The 20,218-nt window shown below is 52.6% G+C and overlaps 5 protein-coding genes across 5 annotated transcripts; 2 read left to right on the top strand and 3 right to left on the bottom strand.

The window, feature by feature from the left end:
- Nucleotides 1–2,144: 2,144 nt before the first annotated feature.
- Nucleotides 2,145–3,431, bottom strand: CkaCkLH20_07041 (uncharacterized protein; the record flags this gene model as incomplete). Its single annotated transcript, XM_038889758.1, has 1 exon — nucleotides 2,145–3,431. The coding sequence occupies one exon, from the start codon at nucleotides 3,429–3,431 to the stop codon at nucleotides 2,145–2,147; it is 1,287 nt and encodes a 428-aa protein (XP_038745121.1).
- A 2,310-nt stretch (nucleotides 3,432–5,741) lies between these two features.
- CkaCkLH20_07040 (uncharacterized protein) lies at nucleotides 5,742–9,738 on the top strand (the record flags this gene model as incomplete). Its single annotated transcript, XM_038889757.1, has 2 exons — nucleotides 5,742–5,951; nucleotides 6,004–9,738. 2 exons carry the CDS (start codon nucleotides 5,742–5,744, stop codon nucleotides 9,736–9,738), a joined length of 3,945 nt encoding a protein of 1,314 aa, XP_038745120.1.
- Nucleotides 9,739–10,291: 553 nt separating this feature from the next.
- CkaCkLH20_07039 (fork head domain-containing protein) lies at nucleotides 10,292–12,321 on the bottom strand (the record flags this gene model as incomplete). Its single annotated transcript, XM_038889756.1, has 3 exons — nucleotides 10,292–11,113; nucleotides 11,164–12,153; nucleotides 12,208–12,321. The coding sequence occupies 3 exons, from the start codon at nucleotides 12,319–12,321 to the stop codon at nucleotides 10,292–10,294; spliced, it is 1,926 nt and encodes a 641-aa protein (XP_038745119.1).
- Nucleotides 12,322–14,052: 1,731 nt separating this feature from the next.
- CkaCkLH20_07038 (misato Segment II myosin-like domain-containing protein) lies at nucleotides 14,053–15,529 on the top strand (the record flags this gene model as incomplete). The annotated part of the gene is made up of 4 exons (XM_038889755.1): nucleotides 14,053–14,124; nucleotides 14,174–14,373; nucleotides 14,447–14,888; nucleotides 14,954–15,529. 4 exons carry the CDS (start codon nucleotides 14,053–14,055, stop codon nucleotides 15,527–15,529), a joined length of 1,290 nt encoding a protein of 429 aa, XP_038745118.1.
- Nucleotides 15,530–16,523: 994 nt separating this feature from the next.
- CkaCkLH20_07037 (poly polymerase) lies at nucleotides 16,524–18,770 on the bottom strand (the record flags this gene model as incomplete). The annotated part of the gene is made up of 5 exons (XM_038889754.1): nucleotides 16,524–16,580; nucleotides 16,673–16,787; nucleotides 16,841–17,757; nucleotides 17,814–18,545; nucleotides 18,594–18,770. The coding sequence occupies 5 exons, from the start codon at nucleotides 18,768–18,770 to the stop codon at nucleotides 16,524–16,526; spliced, it is 1,998 nt and encodes a 665-aa protein (XP_038745117.1).
- Between the last annotated feature and the right edge of the window lie 1,448 nt (nucleotides 18,771–20,218).

The following is a 20,218-nucleotide window of genomic DNA, read 5'->3' as shown; positions in this document are numbered from 1 at the left end:
GAACGTGTTGGAGTATCATCCAGCCGCCGACGGAGGCGTCCGACTCATTGCGCGCGTGAGATACATTGCGACCAGAGTCTGTGGTAGTGGTTGGGGTATATCCAATCCTCCGCTCGAACGAATGTCCTGAGGTACGTAAGCAAAGCGCATTTGTGCGCCATGCAACCAGTATTCTAACCCAATACAGCAACAAAATCAGCACTATTCCCAGTGCTACATACAAGTAAGAACAAATAGTGGGCGAAAGGCAAAAATACAACGAGTTGGCGCATACATACATATAGCAAGTAGGGGTTTAAGTGTCCTAAGGTATATAAGCAAAGCGTATTTATATACTATATAACTAGTATTCTAACCTAATATAGTAATAAAGTTAGTATTATTCTTAATACTATAAATAAGTAGGTTCCCTCCTAATTTAACTTAAGAGTAAATTATTAAAATTTAAACTTTAAGTATATAATTTATTTAAAAGGTAGTTATAAATAGCTTTATCTATTTAGATCTTTATATTCTATTTAATAAAGTTATTAAATAGTAAAGCCTAACTAATTTCCTCTTTTATTTCTCTTTTTATTTAAACTTCTTTAACTTCTTTAAGATAATACTTATTATTATATTAATAGTTATTTAAATACTCTATTAGAACTTTAAAAATAGCTTTTATAACCTTTAAGTAATTATTAAATAAAATAAGACCTCCTTTAAATACTTTCTTAAGAATAAAGGTATTATAATATATTAAAGGCTTAATTATTCTAAAGGTATATTAATTTAGCTTTTTCTCTATAATATATAGCTCTAAAAGATTATTATTTATAGTAATATTATTATTTAGTTAAGTTATAAAACTCTATTAAATATATACTAATCCTTTTTAATTAATACTTATTAAAGTAAATACTATTTAGTTAGCTATCTCTATATATTAGCTTATACCTTATATTAAAATGCTATTCTTAATACTATTAAAGAGGCTTAATAAGAAGAAGGGGAAATAATTAATATCTTAAAGGTTATAATAGAATATAGGGGGGGAAATAGCTATATAGTAATAATAATAGGGTAAATAATATATAAAGTAGAGTTTTAGCCTAATTAATATAATAATAAAGAAGTTTAAATAGTATACTTTTTTATAGGAGCTACTTTAGGCTTTTTTATAGGAGCTACCCTAGGGTTTAAGTGTCCGCTGAAGTGATCTTGTCACGGCTGCACAGCAATACCCTCCAATCTGCAGATCACGATCGACGGCGTTCATCCTTCGACCGGGAACATTTCCGCTTTTCGGTTCCTGGACTACGTCTCGCCCGAGATTTCTGCCCACGACTTTCGGGTTCCCCCGGTGTCGCTCAAAGTACGGAATCGGATACCTAGGCTCTCTAGAATGTCCTAAAGCCCTATCAAATTGATTTCGGGCGTCTCCGAGTCTGGCCGCTCGCATTGCGGGTGAGGTCCAATCCAGCGAATCTGACGTTGACAGCACATCAAATTTTAGTGGCAGTTTCTCCCTCACCCATTCCCCTTCTCCGTGAATACTCCATGCGCTCACAATACCTGCCCGCGTCTCAAATGGTCTGCCACCTCATCTTAAAACCTTTCTCTCAACGCAGCAACCCTCCAGCGCTTGTTTTGGTGTTTCTCATCCCAACCATATCAATCGGTCTTCACTCTTTCATGTACCACCATGTCCTTCTTGCCCGGAGCATTAGCGGTGACGTGCGGCCGTGACGACAAACGCATCATCTTCCCTTGCTGTCTGAACGATTAAACCTCACGGATCTTCTCCCAAACAATCCTCGCCGAGATAGCCGTTCGCCCACCCCAACTACGACTCCGCAGGTCCACGGTTTCTTCTCTGCAAGTCTCCTCTTCCGGACGACCAATGTTCCATCCATTCAGGCGCGGTGGTCCACTGCATCCTATCCTCGCCGTAGCAGAAGCAGAGTGCGGATAGAAGAAACCGGTCATGTCGGGAAGAAGAAATGGCTGCAGGAGGAAAAGAAAGAAGGAACCCCCTTGTTGGTGCACCCAGGAACTCCACAGCGCGACAAGGTACTGAAACAACACTTGACAGATGTTTTGAATCTGTTGGCTCTCCGCCATACAGAGATGCCTTATTCATCTACTTGCTGCTGTATTCATTACAATCCTAGCTCGTCGTCGTCAAGGCCAGTCACGTTGGTCAAGATGGTCAAGTCCGCCAGAGCCTTGCGCCGCCCCGTCTTACCGGTCCGGGTCCGACGTTGGCTTCCTCCCCAAGTCTTGACGGCAGTACTGCCCAATCGAGACTTTCCCAGGTGATTCTCCTGGAACGTCGCACTGAGCTCGTCGACTCCGTTCCCTAGCTGGTTCTGGGCCTTGTCCTTTTCGAGCCTGCTGTTATGAACACGAGGTCCGTCATGCACCGCCTTTCTCTTCCCGGCTCGTCGCCGATCCACATGGTGCCCGCTCGACCCGTCCGGTTCGTTCATCGACATCTGCGGTCCGCTTTCGTCGGCAGCTCCCGCCGCCTCCGCAGATAGTTCTGGTCCGGAGTAGACTACGGAAGCATTCTTCTTTCCACGGCCACTCCTGCTGGACCGACGGAGAACCGTGTCATTGTTGGCGATGATTTCCCGGCGCTTCGCGGGACTCATAGCAATCCACTCGCTGATGCCTTCTTCCCATCGATAGCCTGAGAATAAGGCCCCTCTCGGCCTGTGGTGTCTCGTGAATCCTTTCTCGCTCGGCGACCCCCCCATCAGAGTCTCTGCAAAGATAAGATCTCGTAGATCGTCAGTCTCCTGAGCCAAAAGAAATGCACCGTCGGTCCGTAACTCTCTCAGTCTGGGGATCTGCAACTCTTCAGCCAGCTTGCAGACCGCGGCAAAGTAGTGACTAGAAGGCTGAGATGTTGCTTTGCTGCAACAATGAGCAATGGAACAAACAAGAGCAACGGTTGAGCTGTGCAGCTGAGGCTGTTTGGCCATGCCAGAAGTCTCGCGTGCCTGGTTCTCTTGGAACCATATTGTCTGCAATGCCGTCTTGGTGGCGATGCCGAGTGTCTCGATAGTGTCTGAGGAAAGGAAAGCCGCCAGCAATAATGGGTAGCTCGACTCCCTTCCACCGCCTTGGCTCATCACTAGTGCAATTGCCTCTCCGACGACCTGCAAGACTACTTTTTGTGTTCGATCTTGGCGCTGCTTCTCTGCCATGCCCGCCGCACTGCCGAAATTTTGGGACAGCATGGCCATGGCCGAGATAGCGCCAAGTACGCCAATCAAAGTCTGGAGGGCAGGGTTTTCCCTTGCGCTGGTAGCCTCCGGCGTGCGAGTCCTGCGCTTTCCAGGCGAGGACGTTGATAGTATTGATAATCCCGTGGATACGAATCGTATCGCCCAAGGATTGGTCTTGCCATCTAGTATCGACGACAACGATGCCGTCCACATGGAGCTGAATTCCTTCGTCGATAGTATGCTGGTAGAAAGCGGTCCTTGAAGTAGTAATTGCGAGATAGTTTTGAGTAGGTAAGAGCCCATGTGATCATCACCCACGAGGTCTGACAATAACACCAGGGTCTCTTGAGTGCTATTTTCACATATTCCGTGGGTCTTGGGTGGTATGGGATGAAAACGACAAAGCAAAGACTCCATGAGCTCCGCGGATTCGTGGTGGCAGCCAACTACCTTGCAGTGGTTAACCAGAATGCGAACAAAGGCATCGTCCAGGGTGCCATCGTCAACAACTACTCGCAAGAGGTGAATACCATGTGCCCTCAGCAGAACCCGGAGATGGCCCCAGCCATTGCCCGCGCCGCCTAGAAACTCCAGCTCGTCATAAACAAGGAGAGAGTAACCGAGTTTTCTCATCGATAAACCCTGGGCTTGCTTCTCGAGTTTCTCCCATGTCTCAACCCGCGAGGCATACTGGGGCACTTTCCGCAGGCACATTGACAGCAACGACTTCTTGCCGGCCGGGCACATTCGAGGTGACGTTGCATGTAGCAATACGTCCAGGTCGTGGAGGATTCCCTCATAAAGCTGATACCTCGACGGGGAATACATGTACCGTGATCGGCTCAAGTTGTTCAGTGCCGTGTCCAAGTGCCTTCGGCTTGCCATCCTCGTGATGTCGCAAGTACCTTCTGCCTCCTGACCTGTAACCGTAGAAGCCGGTGCAGTATCAAATTCGTGATACCTCACTTTGCGAAGAATCGGGGTCGCCACAATCCCAGGCTGTGGGGCTTTGGGGGTTTCTCGGGGCCGGTTAGATGGCTTCGTTGATAGATGGGCTACCGTATTGTTGCTGTTGACGGTGGAGGACGCCTTTCTCGAGTATGTGCGTTGAAGACCTTTTCTTTGGCCGACGGATACCTCCATGCCGTCCCTGGTTTTCAGTCTCTTGGTTGGTGGCTGTTCGCGAGGCAGGCTGCCTTCGCCTGGGCACAGTTCCTCTCCGGACCCCAGCTTCTCCATTGCTGCCATCCTCTCCAGAGCGGCAACACGAGATTGGAGGGGTCTCAAGAGTCTGCGACATCTAGAGGATGTCCATGGGAGGCTCGATAGACTGTCTTTGAATTCGCTCACATGTCGTGGACCCCGATCTCTTACTTCGTGGAGGCCGTCTGTCATCCTTGCGTCGAAGATAAGTCAACCGCTATCAGCTGAGTCAAAGAACAGGTAAATATCGACGCCGTGAAAGGAGGCCGCAAACAATGCTATGTCCGATCATGCGTCGAAATTGTTGTGCACAGGGCCGGCGGCGAGCTGCTAGCCGTCGACTGGCCTGATAGATACCTCTCGTGCCCTGATACAGAAGGTAGGCCGGCTTCGGTTCCAAGGTGCGTTCGTGTTGGGTGAAACCAGTCGTTATGGGTAAGGTCGATAGCGGTTGCGTTGCTGCGAGTTATGTTGTTGTTGTTGTTGTTGTTGTTCAGGTAACGTTTTGGTGTTGATATTGATGTTGATGCGGAAACATATGCTACGCCAGTTGTCAATCGCGGCGAATACGATTTGAAGGTAATCAAATGAAAGTTTAAAGAGTCACTGATGATGAGGCAACTGCTGCTACTGCTTGGAGCTACGTTGCTTCAGATCAATCACTGTCACCTTCTGTTTACTTCGTTCCTAATCGGGTAAGAATGCTTCGATTGAGAGCTAAACCCGATCGAAATCTGGTCACGTGTAAGTTTGGCCCCAACGTCGAAGTGTTCAGTATTACCTAAGAGCGGCCCGAAGGCCAGACACCGATAGGCCACCGCAGCCGTGGCGGCACGGGGCTCCTCCACATGGCTCAAGGGACGTTACGGAGAAACTGGGAGAGCTTTCTTAGCGGCGTGGGTCCGAAAAAACCGAAGCTCCAGTACGCCGGGCCGGTGCATTGCCGTCAATTGATGAATGACAACGCGACGTTTTTTCCTCCGATGAATTTTTTTTTTCGGCTGTTGCAGTTGCATGGCTCTCTCTGTCCTCCACACACACAAAAAACTCGCAACAGGTCGTCGGGTTCAATTTCTTTCCCTTCAGGATCCCTTTTTCTATTGCGCCACTCGGGAGGGGTACTTATTGACCCTCGTATCTTCTCCGTGTTAATTGTGATCCGTACTTGGGTGGTTTGTGCGAACAGTAAATTTCGACGAACCCCCTCTTCCCTTCACCGTTACTTGTCTCCCCCGCCAGGTATACAGCAACAAGTCTCTTATTGTGGCATAAAGGAAGAAGTTCCAATGGCCCAGTCCAACCAACCCACAGGCAAAGGTAATGCCCACCGCGACGAACCCCCGCCAATCCCCTGGTCGATTCGAAGCTAAAAAAGCTCTCTGTCCAGACAATGCCGTAAACGAGCCTGAGGTTCCTGTCGAGAGCCAGGTTGAGGCCGAGCCTGAGGGCGGTGAGATCGACCAGGGCCTCGAGTCGTTGATCACTCTCACCATCAAGCTGCCCCACGAGCCTGGTCAGATGCAGATTACGGTTAGCACCTCTGACTTCAATGCCCAGTACGCCGCTGACCGGACCATTGTAGGTCTCCCCCCAAGAGCAGGTTCACGAAGTCCGACAATCCATCATCGACTTGCCTGTGGCATTCCAGTACACCTGCTTCCACCTAGAGCACCGAGGCGAACGAATCAATGACTTCCTGCCCATCGCAGAGATTCAGGGCCTGACCGACGATCCCGAAGTGTCGCTGGTCGAGGACCCTTATACCGAGAAGGAGGCCCGTATACACCTTGTCAGAATTAGGGAGCTTATCGGTGCCGCCGGAGACCGTACCGACGTTGTTCAGGGTGTCCTGTCCGGCATCTCCCTTCTCGACGCCGTTGCGCCTCTGTCCGAGGAGGAGCAGACCAACGGGGAGCAAACTCAGCCTCAGGCGGTCAAGGAGACGGCTGATGATTATACCTTTGGTGCGCCCGTTCCTATCACGACTTTGTTGCCCCCGGCACCTGAGGAGGAGGCCCCGAAAACCATCAAGTCGATATCTCTGTCGTCGTGGAACCCCCCGCCCGCCCACCTGAAGCAACGAGGTCACCTCCTGTACCTCGTGACCACTACCAACGAGGGTGAGCAACATCAGATAACCGCCCACGTCGGAGGTTTCTTCGTCAACAAGTCATCCAACCAAAAGTTCGACCCCTTCCCCCGGCCTGCCCCCAAGGGCCAGGCCACTCACTCGCTGTTGACCCTCCTCGACCTGGTCTCGCCCTCCTTCTCGGCCTCTTTCCTGAAACTTCAGAACTTCAACAACCTCAAGGACCCGCTTGCGACTTTCCAGATCACCAATGCTATTCCATCGGCGCCTTGGATTGTGCCCTCGCCCTCGTCTGCCCTCTGTGCCCACAGCGCCGACTTGACAAGGTCGCAAGAAACGTACCTGATCGCAGGTGCCGACAACACCGATACCTTGCGTGACTGGAATGAAGAGTTCCAGTCCGCGAGAGAGTTGCCCAAGGACACCGTTCAGGACAGAGTTTTCCGCGAGCGCCTCATGTCCAAGCTTTTTGCCGACTACAACGATGCCGCAACTCGTGGTGCCGTCTTGGTCGCTCGTGGAGAGATCGCTCCCCTGAATCCAACTGAGTGTAAGGACGCCCAGATTTTTGTTTACAACAACGTTTTCTTCTCTTTCGGCGCTGATGGCGTCGGCACCTTTACTTCCGAGGGCGGTGACGAGGCTGCGCGTGTTGCAACAGGCAAGGATGTGGCCGGTGTTAGACTGGTCAATCAACTGGACATCGACGGCCTCTTCACCCCTGCCACTGTTGTGGTGGATTACGTTGGTAAGCGAATTGTTGGGCAGAGTATTGTGCCCGGCATCTTCAAACAGAGGGAACCCGGCGAAAACCAGATCGATTATGGCGCCGTGGACGGCAAGGAAGTCGTTGCATCTGATGAGCGTTTCGTGCCTGTTTTTGAGAAACTCTCACGAGCTCTTAAGGTTAAGAAGCATGCTGTGTGGGACAAAGATGGCAAGCGCGTCGACTTGGAGGCCAGCGTGGAGACCAAGGGTTTGATGGGAACCGATGGAAGAAAATACGTGCTGGATCTGTACCGAGTGACACCCCTGGACATCGACTGGCTGGAGGAGCAAGGCGAAAAGTCTGACGAATACCCTCACCGGATGGCTGTCCTTCGCCCAGAGCTGATTGACTCGTACGGAAGGAAGAAGATGAAGGCCTGGGTTGACGAGGAACTTGCCCGACGTGGCCAAACGCCAAAGGGGACACCAGCAGAGTCTAAGAAGGTCGAGCAGAGCAAGACGAAGCCAGAGGAGAGCGACGATAGTGACGGCAGCGAGGAGAGCGAGAGCGAGAGCGAAAGTGAGGATGAGGAGGAGCCGGGTTCTGCCAAGGAGGCCGCGAAAGACGAAAAGACCCAGAAACTCGGGGAGGAGACGGAGGCAGCGAAGGAGTCCAAAGACCACATTGACCTGTCCAAGTTCCAATTCTCTCTCAACCCTGACGTCTTCAGCGGTCAAGTTCCTCAAACTGATGAGGAGAAGGCCGAGATGATCAAGGATGAAGAGGAGGTTCGCCTTGCCTCCAAATATCTCCGGGAGCACGTCATTCCTGATCTGGTCCGCGAGCTCACGGACTGCGACATTAGCTTTCCCATGGATGGCCAGTCTCTTGGCCGACTTTTGCACAAGCGTGGTATCAACATTAGATACACCGGCAAGGTTGCGTCTCTCGCGTCGGATCCCCGTCTGCAATGTCTCAAGGATATCTGCGTGCAAGACATGGTTGCTCGATCATTCAAGCACGTGGCTTCGACATACCTGAGATACCTCCCGGCGCCTTTCACATCGGCTGCTGTTGCACACCTCCTTAACTGCCTTTTGGGGTATCGTTTGAACCCTAAGCCGATTGCAGAGATCGACGTGTCTCTCAGATCACTTTACTCTGACGCTGACCTATCGTTCGAGAAGGTCACGCCCGAGTCCCTTCGTGCTAGCATCGCAGAGCAGGCCCTCAAAAGGTTTAGATACCACTTGGACGCGAGCTGGCACACCGAGATCAAGCCTTTGCAGCTGCTGCGCGAAATATCTCTTAAGCTCGGCTTCCAGCTGCAAGCAAAGGCGTATAACTTCACCAGCAAGTCCATTGAGCAGGCCGCGCCCGCTTCTGCCACCAACGGCACCTCTCCTGCCAACGGCCAGACGAACGGAGACGGCAACAAGAAGAGCAAGAGGAAGAAGACGGCCAGAGAGTCTTCACCCACGTCTTCCACTCCGTCTCCTCCTGTCACCACCTTTATTGCTGACGATATCGTGAACATCGTGCCTGTGGTCAAGCACTCATGCCCGCGAAGTGCTCTCGCTGAGGAGGCTCTGGAGGCTGGTCGCATTTCTATCATGCAGGGTCAGCGCAAGCTTGGCCAGGAGCTGCTCCTCGAGTCGCTCTCCCTGCACGAGCAGATTTACGGCATCCTTCATCCAGAGGTTGCTCGCGTCTACAACACTCTCTCTATGCTATACTACCAGCTCGAGGAGAAGGAGGCCGCCGTCGAGCTCGCCAGAAAAGCTATTGTGGTATCGGAGAGGACCGTCGGCGTCGACTCTGCTGAGACCCTCCTCAACTACCTCAACCTGAGTCTCTTCCTGCACCAGGCTGGCGACAGTAACGGTGCCCTGGTCTTCGCCAAACACGCGTTGAAGCTATGGACGATCATCTACGGCGCCGACCACCCAGACTCAATCACCACGATCAACAACGGAGCCGTCATGCTCCAGCACCTCAAGTCCTACCACGAGTCAAGAATATGGTTCGAGGAGTCACTTCGCATCTGTGAGAAGGTCTTCGGGAAGCAGTCCATCAACGCAGCCACCCTTCTCTTCCAGCTCGCACAAGCTCTCGCCCTGGACCAGGACTCCAAGGCCGCCGTCAACCGCATGCGCGAGTCGTACAACATTTTCCTGACCGAGCTTGGCGCCGAAGACAAGAATACCAAGGAGGCGGAAAGCTGGCTGGAACAGTTGACGCAGAACGCCGTCTCCATCGCAAAGCATGCCAAGGATGTGCAGGCACGACGACTCCGCGCTGGCATCCGATTTACCCCCAAAGGCGCGCCTTACGATGCATCCGCAACCGCCCCTCGCGCTTCGGCGTCCTCGAGCACGCAGTTGGGTGGGTCGTCGGGCATGGACTCTCGCAGCATCGACGAGCTTATTAAGTTCATCGAGGGTAGTGACCAACAGAAGTCTTCCAAGGGAAGGCCGAGCAGGGGCAACCCCAAGAGAAGAGGCAAGGCCCCCAAATAAAGCCAGAAACGGAAAGAAACAACCAATAAGACCACGCGCCCGATCGTATATAGACAGGCACTTTTGTTGGTTGATGCTATAATGATACCGACACCGGGAGTTGACAACGTGCTGTATCTGTATCGGAAATAGGTGGATTGAGGCTGGGGCTTGTGTTAAATAATACTGGGATGGGATGGGTTTTGGCCGGTGCATATTTGGCGAGCACGATGAATCCCGGTGCGCAGGAAGAGTTGCACGGGGCGGATCCCGTCAGAATCACACTATCTTCACTCTTAAAACGCCGTCAACCACAGGCCGACTTGCAACTGTGCTTTAGCCTGCCCGTATGCTCATAATCTACGTCGCTTGCATCTGGAGCTGAACGCTAATCAGGTAGAAAGATATTCAAAATGTCATTTCTCGTCATAAAGCAAGCATTTATCATGAATGACCGTTCATGGCACTGGCTACAGAAATCCCTCGGCTCACAGGCGCATGATACGACCCGATACTTTGGAAACCCCTAAAAGATAGTCAGCGTTGAAAAATGCGGTGCTCGTTGCTGGTAAACTTACTTTGCCAGATCGAAACCTTGCTCCTCTTCGATCTCAGATGGATTTGACGGCTCGCTTGGTGCCTCTCGAGAATATTCCTTGTTTTGCGATCTTGTGGGGCTGAGATTGGGAGACTTGGCAGGAGGTGGACTGCTGCTCTGAGGTATGTCGCCCAAGGAAGGTTTGGAGGGACTCATGTCGAAGTGGGCTGCGGGCTTCAATGGAGTGCTGCCAATATCGGCATACTTCCAGAACGGGGCTGGTGAGCTAGTTGGCATATGCTGACTGGGGCGCTGCGCAGTGCTTGGTGGTGCGAGCCTGGGGTGAACGCGGTGAGGTGCTGGCGTCACAAAAGATGCCCCTTCCTCCGGAAGATAGGATGATGTCAAGGTCGGCGACTCCGCATTGTAACTCGTCGACGTGAAGCTCGCTGACGTTGACGTGCCCTTCCGCGGCCGCGGCAAAGGGCTACCATCTGCAGTCAACGCTGTGCTCGGGGGTGCAAGACGACGGGTGCTGCGGTCTGGCGTGGATTGCGCAACGGCGAGAGAAGAAGTAGGAGGCGGTGATCCTGTGGCGGAAACCTTTCTCTTCCGAGCGGAGACAGGTTCTCTGGCATTTACATCCCTCGGGCCGTGAGTGATATAATTTAGCTGGCTCGGTGACGACGGAGCTGAGGATCCCCTGTGACCGCCGCGGCCACCCTTGTACGCACTGCGTGCCATTTCCTCTCGCGCCTCTGGGACAATCTGCCATTTCATACCCTTGCCTGGCTCGTCTGTAGACCTCGCAACCTTGTCGAAAGCCTTGTTCAACGAGAGATTGTGACGAATAGAATTCTACTGTGGTCAGTCGGTGACAGATGAACATGAGTCACAACAAGACTAACCTGCCACCCAGCGGCTTGCTGATGTCTGTAGTAAGCATAGTTGTTCATGATGAAGTTGTAAATTCCGTTCAAATTGAGCTTTCCTTCGGGCGTCTTAATGATAGCTTGAGTAATCATCTGCGCGTAGCTGTATTGAGGTTTGATATGCTTGTTATCGTCGTGGCTCAGATCGATATCATTCGAATTCAGGACAAGAGTGCCGGAACTCGAGTAATGCGGCGACTTGTGTTGTGATGGGGTAGGTTTCCCGCGAACCGAGGGAGGGGTTCCTGGGCGCTTGTAGTCCACAGGAGCAGGAGCAATAGGTTGACGAAACTGCTGACCCCGCGAACTCCTGATCGTTGAGCCCAACGCCGATGAAGGTTCGTCCGGTAGGTCTGTCCTGGGCTGAGGAGGGCTCGTGGCGTCCTGTGGTGATAAGCCGGCTCTCCTGAGGTACTGGGGTTGAATGTGAAGGGAGCTGATCTCGGTTGGCAAGACGAACATCATCTCTGTGTTTCCAATGTCGAGAACGTCGCCGCTTTCTAGGCGTCGTGAACCTCCTGCTTTCAGGGGGTTCCCATTCACTCTGACTCCATTTCTCCCCTTAACCTCAAGGTACCACTTCTCTTCCTTGGAGCTGAAGTTGATGCGAGCATGCTGCCTGGAAACCATTTTGCTGGGACCGAGATCAATGTGAATGAAGTCCTCGTCATCCTCATCGACACCTTCGGCTAAGCGGCCGATGTTGACGACGAGTTTTGTGATGTAAAAGGTCCAGTCCTGCGCAGCTATTTTGGCGTAAGCCTGGACGCCGTTTTTGTTGGCTTCATGTATGGAATTCGCATGGTCTTTGCTGGCCTGAACAGGGCCCTCTTTGGGATAGACCAGATACTGGACAACCGCGGAAAGAAGCTGATCATTGTCATCACTGGCGGGATGGCCAGACTGGTCGGCAGTGAGACTTGATTCGTCCTCTTCGGCGGGTTCGGTCGGCGGTGGTTCCTCGATCTAGGAAGACGTTAGACTAGCCTGGTAGAGGGACAGCGGAGGGCGCAAGATTACCTTCTTGCGGCGTTTTGCCGGTCTTGTAGGCGAACTGTCATCTACTCTTGCGGGGGATGTGTCGCGACGGGTGTCACGACGGGTGCGCTGGGAGCGCTTTGCTGAGGAGGGCATTCTGCGGCTACGTCGAGTCTAGCAAAGCATGCGGCAACTCCAAGAGCAGGGCCCAGGCAGGAGAAGTTCCGGGGGCGCACGAGAAGACCAACGGCTTATGGGCGGCGGTCGGGTGGTTCAAGTATTCGGTCTCAGGCGATTCGGGAATGAAGAGCAGAGGTGGTGTCTCGTCACAGTTGTGAAGGCTGGGCTAACTCGGAGTTTGGGGCAGGGAAGTTCCAATGAGAGAAAGGGTGCGCAAGTGTCTATGTGTCTCCAACAGGTGAGACAGGGAGTGAATGTGAGGTGTGGTTGACTCTGGTAACTCTTGTCCTTTGAAGGAGACTTGGGAGAACGACGCGAGGCGCAAGCGCAGATGCCGAGCCAGGCTATCACTAGGTCGGGTCGCGGTCAGATGGCTGTGGCTGTGGCTGTCGAGTCGAGTCGAGTGTGCGGTTGCGCGTCGAACCTAAGGCCCCGGTCCGCGAAAGAGTTGAAGTCGCAGATTGCGGCAACGATGATAGTGATCTCAACGGGAAGTAGTAGGTAGTGGTAGTAGTGGTTGAGGATGTCGGCGGGCGGTTGGTTTGTGCAAGGGTTGAGATGCGGTCGCGCACGCGTCGCCCTTTTTTGGGAGGGAGGGAGGGGGGAAGGGCGTTAATTAAGTCGGGTGCTCGCCCTCAAGGCTTGGAAGGTAAGGTAGGCCAGTAGTAGTAAGGCACCGACCTTGATGTGCCCCGTCTCAGTGGAGGGAGCTGAGGAAAAGGCAAAAACAGCCCAGTGACGGCAAAGGTAATGGAACCTAAGGTAGGCAAATGTACATGGGTACTTTGCTAATTACGTGCATTGTGCGCGAGAGTCGCGTACCCCTGACTCTAGGTAATGGTCTGTGCAGTGACCCACCCACGTTACCTTACCTCAGCTTTTCATCCAGTTGAGTGAATGATTTTTCTTCTCCTGTTATCGGCGCCAGCAGTGCAAACTCACCAAATCCCCGTTCGATGAGCTGCTCTTGCTCGATCTAACAAGAAGAAGATAAGGCAATTGCTCGCCGAATCTACTATGCAAGCCCTTCCCTTTCGCCGAGGTTGGCTCACTCGTATGAGCTTCTCGCATTCGTAAACCCGATCCCTCAACCTTGCGCTGGAATTGGAAACCAATCAAGGGGGAGAATATCTGCTCTCATTCCAGACCAAGTTATCCCTTGGAGTTCCAAGTTACGGCTGTGTGTATGTGTGTATGTGTGTGAGGGAGAGAGAGGGTCTTTGGACTTTTGCGTGGCTCCCGGGGCCGAAATGAGGTAGAGATGACTCTGGGGCCTGAACATTATCTTCCGTCGATTTGGTCCATGTTGCTCCCTCATTCCAGTTACGAGGGGAACTACCATCCTATCGTACACTGCACCGAGCGCTGTAGGCATCTCACCACGTCTCTGGTTTTACGGGATGTCAGGGGTAATACTTGGGAACTATGAATGGGACAAACAATGCGAAGGCAAACATCACGAGTCCCCTCATCGTGGTGTTGACCGCGGTCGGCGGCATTTGACATTGCACCGTCAATTGGGCCGGAGAACACAGGCCCGGACCCACCCGGGGCCAACATCGGTGCCCACCTCAGCAGGTCAGATCCGCCCAGTCTACCTACCTTACCTACTTACCTACCTAAGGCTTACGACCCACCTTGGAACACCACGGATGGGAAATCAACTTGGACACTGCATATTCGAGTCACAGATCGACTTTCATCAACATGCATGAGATTATTACTCTGCAATTGGGTCAGCTAAGTAACTACGCAGCAACTCATTTCTGGAACATCCAGGTCCAACACCCGCAAATTTATTCGCATTTGAAGCTAACCCATTTTCCAGGAATCCTACTTCACCTATTCCGAGCAGGATGAGTCCCCCGTGAACCACAACGTCCATTGGCGTCCGGGTGTTGCTTTGGACGGCTCCGAGACCTTCCTCCCTCGTACCGTCATCTATGATCTCAAGGGCGGGTTCGGTTCCCTCCGCAAGATCAATGCACTATATGATGCAAGCGAGGAAGGCGCTCCCGCCCATCTATGGTTCGTCATGATGACAGACTGCCCCCAACTCTGAGTGACTCGCCATGTCGAAGACTAGCTGACCCTGAAGAAGGGAGGGATCAGCACACGTCCACAAGCAGCCTCAAATAGAGCAGAGCGCCTACCAGCAAAGTCTTGATCGTGGCACGCCTCCTCCGGCACTCAAGTCGTCTGACGTGCGGTACTGGTCTGACTTCTCTCGTGTCTTCTACCACCCAAGGTCTCTCAATCAGCTCTACGACTATGAGCTTAATTCATCCATCCAGCCTTTCGACAAATGGGCGCTCGGCAAAGAGCTTTTTGACACCCTGGATAAGGAGCATGACATCGTCGACCGAGACTTCCGTCCCTTCGTAGAGGAGGCCGACCAGATGCAGGGTCTTCAGGTCGTGACGACCATTGATGACGCCTGGGGCGGCTTTGCGACCGACTACATTGAGCGTTTACGCGACGAGTATGGAAAGACAAGCATCTGGGTCTGGGGTTTACAAAGCCCCGTCCCTGCAGCTAGAATTGTACGAGCCGTCTAGCCTCTACCTACCCCCTAGCAACCCTGTTTTGACTCGACCCTCGTCACTAGGATCAAAGACGCACTCAAATGGCCAACACGGCGAGAACTGTCAAAGATATGTGCGAGTACGCTTCCATGCTGGTGCCCTTGGCACTCCCTCAGACTCGACTGCACTCCAGCATCAGCATGGATGTCCAATCACCCTGGCACAGCACAGCCCTACTTGGTACCGCGATAGAGACGGCAGCGCTTGCATCGCGTTTGAGTCACATGAATTCTCGCAGCGGCGTACAGGCAACACTGAGCGATCTCGTCAGTGGACTAAACCTGCGTGGCAAACAGACGATGAGCCGGCTGCAGATGAGCGTCCATGGACCAATTTCAGACGAGAACGCCGAGTCTCAAGAATCACAGACAGCTTCCAACAATGATGAGGACACCATCACCAAACTGGACACCGACTTCTTCGACATACTGAGACACAAACTCTCAGCCAGCAGAGGGAAACTAAACGGCGCGACTGGCTCCCCTCACTTTTTCGGTCGGACTATCACTGTTCGTGGCCGACCGAGGGGCCTAGATAGCGCTGACCCGCAGGCCGAACGAACGAGAACTGCACTCGTGGAGACGAGCACAAAAAAGTAAGCCCGGGGAATGATTTAAGCCTCTGCGAGCGTTTGTAGCAGAAACTTAAATATTCTCTAACCAGTTCGCCACGCTGACGGTGTCTGCCAGGTACCATATGGAGGAAGCTTTCCCTATTCTCGACAGCTTCCCTCAAATCTATCTTGATTCCAGAGGCAATCCCTCAACAGGGCCTTTCGACACTACAACTTGCCTCTCAACAGACACCTCTGTCTCGGCCGCAATGACGTCACTTCGTGCTACCGTAGCGTCTTCAATTGGGTTAGAGGATCGTGAGGATATTAGCAATGAGTTAGCTGATCTCGCTGAGGCGTATCGCGAAGGTTGGTCGAGTGGTAGTGATGATGATGATGATTGAGGCAAAAATCATGTCTGCTCGGATCAATCACGCGAACCGGGCATGAAAGCACAGGACAGCGACATCTAAAGGCAGCTTTCAAAAAACTGGTCCACAGATAGAACTGAACTTCGGCAAGTGTGATAATGCAGAGTCTATTTTTGACGCTGTCTGTGGGATATCTAATTTACAGTCAAGCCTCGCCAGCTATATGAGCATAAAAGATGTTGCAATGGATACAAACCGCATGCTCCCCTTTTCACCGTCCTTTTGGATGCCAGTTTGTTCCTGGATTTCTCTTTAGTAGTCTCTGCTCAGCCGAGCCAGCTTGTAAAACTGCCCTTGGCTGCCATACCAATGCCAAGATACGTACTGGTTGTTTTTGGTTCCTTTTGAAGTTCCCCCCGAGTCTGGCGGCAGTTTGGGGGGCTCTCGTCTGCGGGCGGTCCTGCTGCGTATCGCCAATAGGTTTCGCAGCTGGCACCAGGCAGTCTAGATGGAAAATTACCGTTCTTTTTCCGCTGCAAGTTAGTAAGTGAGGGGTGGGGGAAAATACAGCGACGGCTGGCTGTCGTGGCGACCGTAATCCCGGAGACGGGGCCTAGACCCCAATCACCTTGAAATGAGCTGTGTGACGTCGTAGCTTGAGATACCCCATCAACTAGCAGCTGTGACGGAGGCTTGTTGACGCTTGGCAGGCGGTTGTTGATTCTCCTGAGTGACATGTCAGCAAGGCACTTGTGGTGAACCGCGACAGGGTGGTGATGAGCCATCCGCGAAAGCTGAGAATTCGAGCCTAGCTGTACCTCTGAAGCACTGCGTTTCTTGATCGGTGCAGCACCGTTCGTAGCTGCTTGCCTTCTCTGGGGCTTTTGGGGCTTCCTCTCGCCCGGCTCGAAAACGTCGTCGGGTAAGTTGAAACTAGTTGCAGTTCAGCGATTCCGCCTGGAGAATCAACAGCACATTGGAGCTACCTTCGCACGTGCTGAACTGTTAACGAGTTCAGTTCCGGTTTGTATTTGTCCCATGCTGTACACAACGACTTGAAGGTGTCCACTTGGTAGGATAGATCGAGGGATTTGGCGCCTGATAAGTCAGTATCGATTACGCCGTGGCCATTCATCCAATCGGGGACTTTGAAGTAATCCTGACGAGAGCAGTACACACCTTCGCTAAGCTGCAGCCCAATGTAATGCGTTGTCGTGAACACTTCCGTATGGGAGTGATGCTGCTCATGATCCCCCAGTTTGACCTTGGACACATCCTCATCCTTGATGGATTTCACCGCGTTGTCTTCTTTCTGAAGTCCCGGAATGGCGTCGAGCCCTGTTTCGGTACCCGGCTCCGCCTTGAGTCCAGGGATGCCGTTCAAGTTGACCTTTGTTTCCACCTTCTCTTCTTCCACTGGCGTCTTCTCTTTCGCATTTCTCGGGATATCCACAACTGGCTCATCGCCATCCCTGACCAAGAAGTCGAGACTACCAGCTTGAACTCGTTGCACGTCTTCGTCGTTGGAACACCTGTGCCGGCGATCGTAGCCCTTGTTGAACGCATGGGCCAATGCTATTGACAGATGCTGCTCCAGGTTCTGGACCAAGACGCGCACCTTGGACTCCACGTAACCGGACCAGACTTTGTGCGCCTCCTTGTCGGTGCTTGCAGTGATGACTGAAATGTAGTATTTGTATCCCTCAGTGAAGAACGTATGCTTGACAAACAGATCGCTCCAGGGGCTCTTGCCGATCATAATGTTGTCCGTGATGTCGCAGCCTCGTGCAAGCTCCTTCCCAATGACAGTCATGGCCGAGCGCGTGATGTTGTAAGTAGCGCACATGGAAGGGTAGGCGGGCGTGATGATAGGCATCAGATGGAATTGGTCTCCCTTGTAGAGCTAGTGGAATTGTCAGCGTTTGTCCTGATACAATATGAATGAGTACCATGGCCAACCTTGGGATTCCACACGCGAACCTGCAAAGGGCCGCCCTCGACGTGCTTGAGGAGGACTGGTTGTGGCCACGGCCAGCGGCGCATGATGTGGAAAAACTTATTCACGATGACGGAACTGGCAGCCTTTGGGTACAGCTGACAGACACGCGCAACCAGCATTGCCCACGCTACACCACCAGGGAAGCCCATGATGTTGGCATAAATTGCGCGCCGCTGTGCCCAAAGCTTGATGGCGCGCAAAGCCAGTTTGAAGGTGGCCTCCTCGGGCACTAAGCTCAAGATCTCGTCGGTTACCCGAGTGCCATTCAAAGATCGGAGCTCTGCCTCGTCCAGACCTCGAAGCAGGCTGGAGTCCCGCACAGAAAAGTCTTTGGGCAACTGCTTGAGCATAGCGATGCGGGAGAAGATAAGGTCGATGCTAATGCCCAGAAACTCGAACTTGATGATGGGTACGAAGGCATCCGTCACGACGGCCATGTCCGTAATGGCGCCGGGCGGAGCCATCTCCTTCAGCAAATCGGGGAAGATATCGAAGTAGTCTTTCCGGGTGACATACTTGGGGGCGACGACGAGGGTATCAATGTCGGAACCGGGTCCGAAAACACCAAGACGAAAGCTACCGTAGGTCAGGATTTGGCCCCTCGCGTCTCTAATGATGATATCGCCTTCTTTGTTTTTCTGCGCCACTCGTCTCACGAATTCGTCGCAGATCAGCTGGAGCTGGTGGATAACCTTGTGTCTGTAGATCGCGAGAACGCATTAGCGATGGCGAGTCTTAACGCCGTAGCGCGGGTGTTGTTGTGTCTCTTGCCTCTTTGCAGTCTCTGCAGGGCTCTCGTAGGTGTTCTGCCTGCGAAGCTCTGCGATGAGAGCCTCCTTCGCCTGGTTCTCTGCGTCGGTCGGTAGAGCCGTGGAGATGGGCGGCGTCACGCCGTAGGCTCGCTCTTCGCTGGCCATGGTGCTGCTGCTGCTTCGGAAGGAATCGAAGGAGGGTCGCAAATAACGTCCAAGTCGAAGATGGCGTTTGCCGGAGGGGCACCTGGCCTAGTTATGATGTGTGAATGCCACGCGTTTGCCGCAGCGAAGGGTGCTCTAGACAATAAGGTAGTAGGTAAATTAAAAGACGAGTGACAGCGAGGCTAAGACTTGAGCCAGTGCAAAAGATACCTTGTCTGGCCGGGGTTGGAGGCAGGATGGAGAAGTACAGGGAAGGCACGGTAGAAAGACTCGAGTGGGAGACCCCGGCCGATCACCCAAGGTTCCTTACTTCAGAAGCTAGACGCGAGGCTCAGGCGTGTCGCGTCAAACGCGGCACTATCTCGGGTGATTACATAAGATACCCACCTCAAACTGCCTACACTTATGGTAGTAGGTTAAATATGGCACCTGCGCGCGGATACCTGAAGCGGCCAAATGAGTACGTTTGTTTTCTGCACGTCATACATATATATTAGAGACGACAAATTCTTTCACAGTTGCTACTGCTCCCACCCACTCCACCCGCATCAGTTCCGAACCCAGGGTATTTCAGAGAGCCATTCCTACTCCTGTTATGCCTAGACGCAAACCCGGTACTTCAGACAAGCAACCATGCGATACCACTCAGTAGTCCGATGCCTCCAACCATTTCCAAAGCACTCTGCCATCGAGAGTCGGGCCTGAGTTGCAGGAGACCCAGCGGATCTTGGTCCCTCACCAGCACGTCCGAACCCGTGCTGTATCTCCTCCGACTGACGTAATGCGACCTGTCGACCCGTCCCCTAGTTCGCATCAACGCCATAGGTGGGCGTATACCATCCGACGACGGGCCGCCATCACTCCATGTTTCCCTTGCCCATGCCGCAGTCTGCTCCCGCACTCTTCGTTCCTGCATCGCTCGTTCGTTCGTCAGGCTGCGCTGTAAGTCCGCAGCCCAATTTGTAAACTCGACACGGCAAAAGCACTCTTCGCGCAGAGCATTGCCCTGGGATCGGCGTACTGCCAATGGCGCCAAGGAACCAGTTCTCGCGAGAAGCAATCTTGTTTCTGTCGAGGAATTTGACGGCGCGGTGAAGGCAGGAAACGTGCAATTAGTGATTGCATGTCGGCGCCAACTAAGGAGCTTCTTCGCTGCGCTATGGCGCACCCACCCGGCCCCATCCGAACTGAAAATGCAGCTCAGCAGCTTGGAGAGTTCTGTCGGAATGAGAGGTGAGACATATTCAGAGCTCATGAGGAGACTCGCGTCCATGACATCCCGATCAATCCCCATCTCGCTGGAGACTGCATAAACAGTTGGTTCCTCAGCGTGTGAATCCAGCGAGGCAAAAGTCAAGGATTCAAGACCCGACTCGACAAGCTGACGCGTGATTAATGCTTTGCTGTTAGCAACCTCCTCAGCTGTCATCGTATCTCCATGCGCGAGA

Source organism: Colletotrichum karsti (genome assembly GCF_011947395.1).
Source record: "Colletotrichum karsti strain CkLH20 chromosome Unknown Scaffold21, whole genome shotgun sequence".
In the NCBI taxonomy this organism is placed as follows: Eukaryota; Fungi; Ascomycota; class Sordariomycetes; order Glomerellales; family Glomerellaceae; genus Colletotrichum; species Colletotrichum karsti.
Note: the sequence above shows the minus strand (reverse complement) of the source record. Positions and strands in the feature narration are given on the sequence as shown.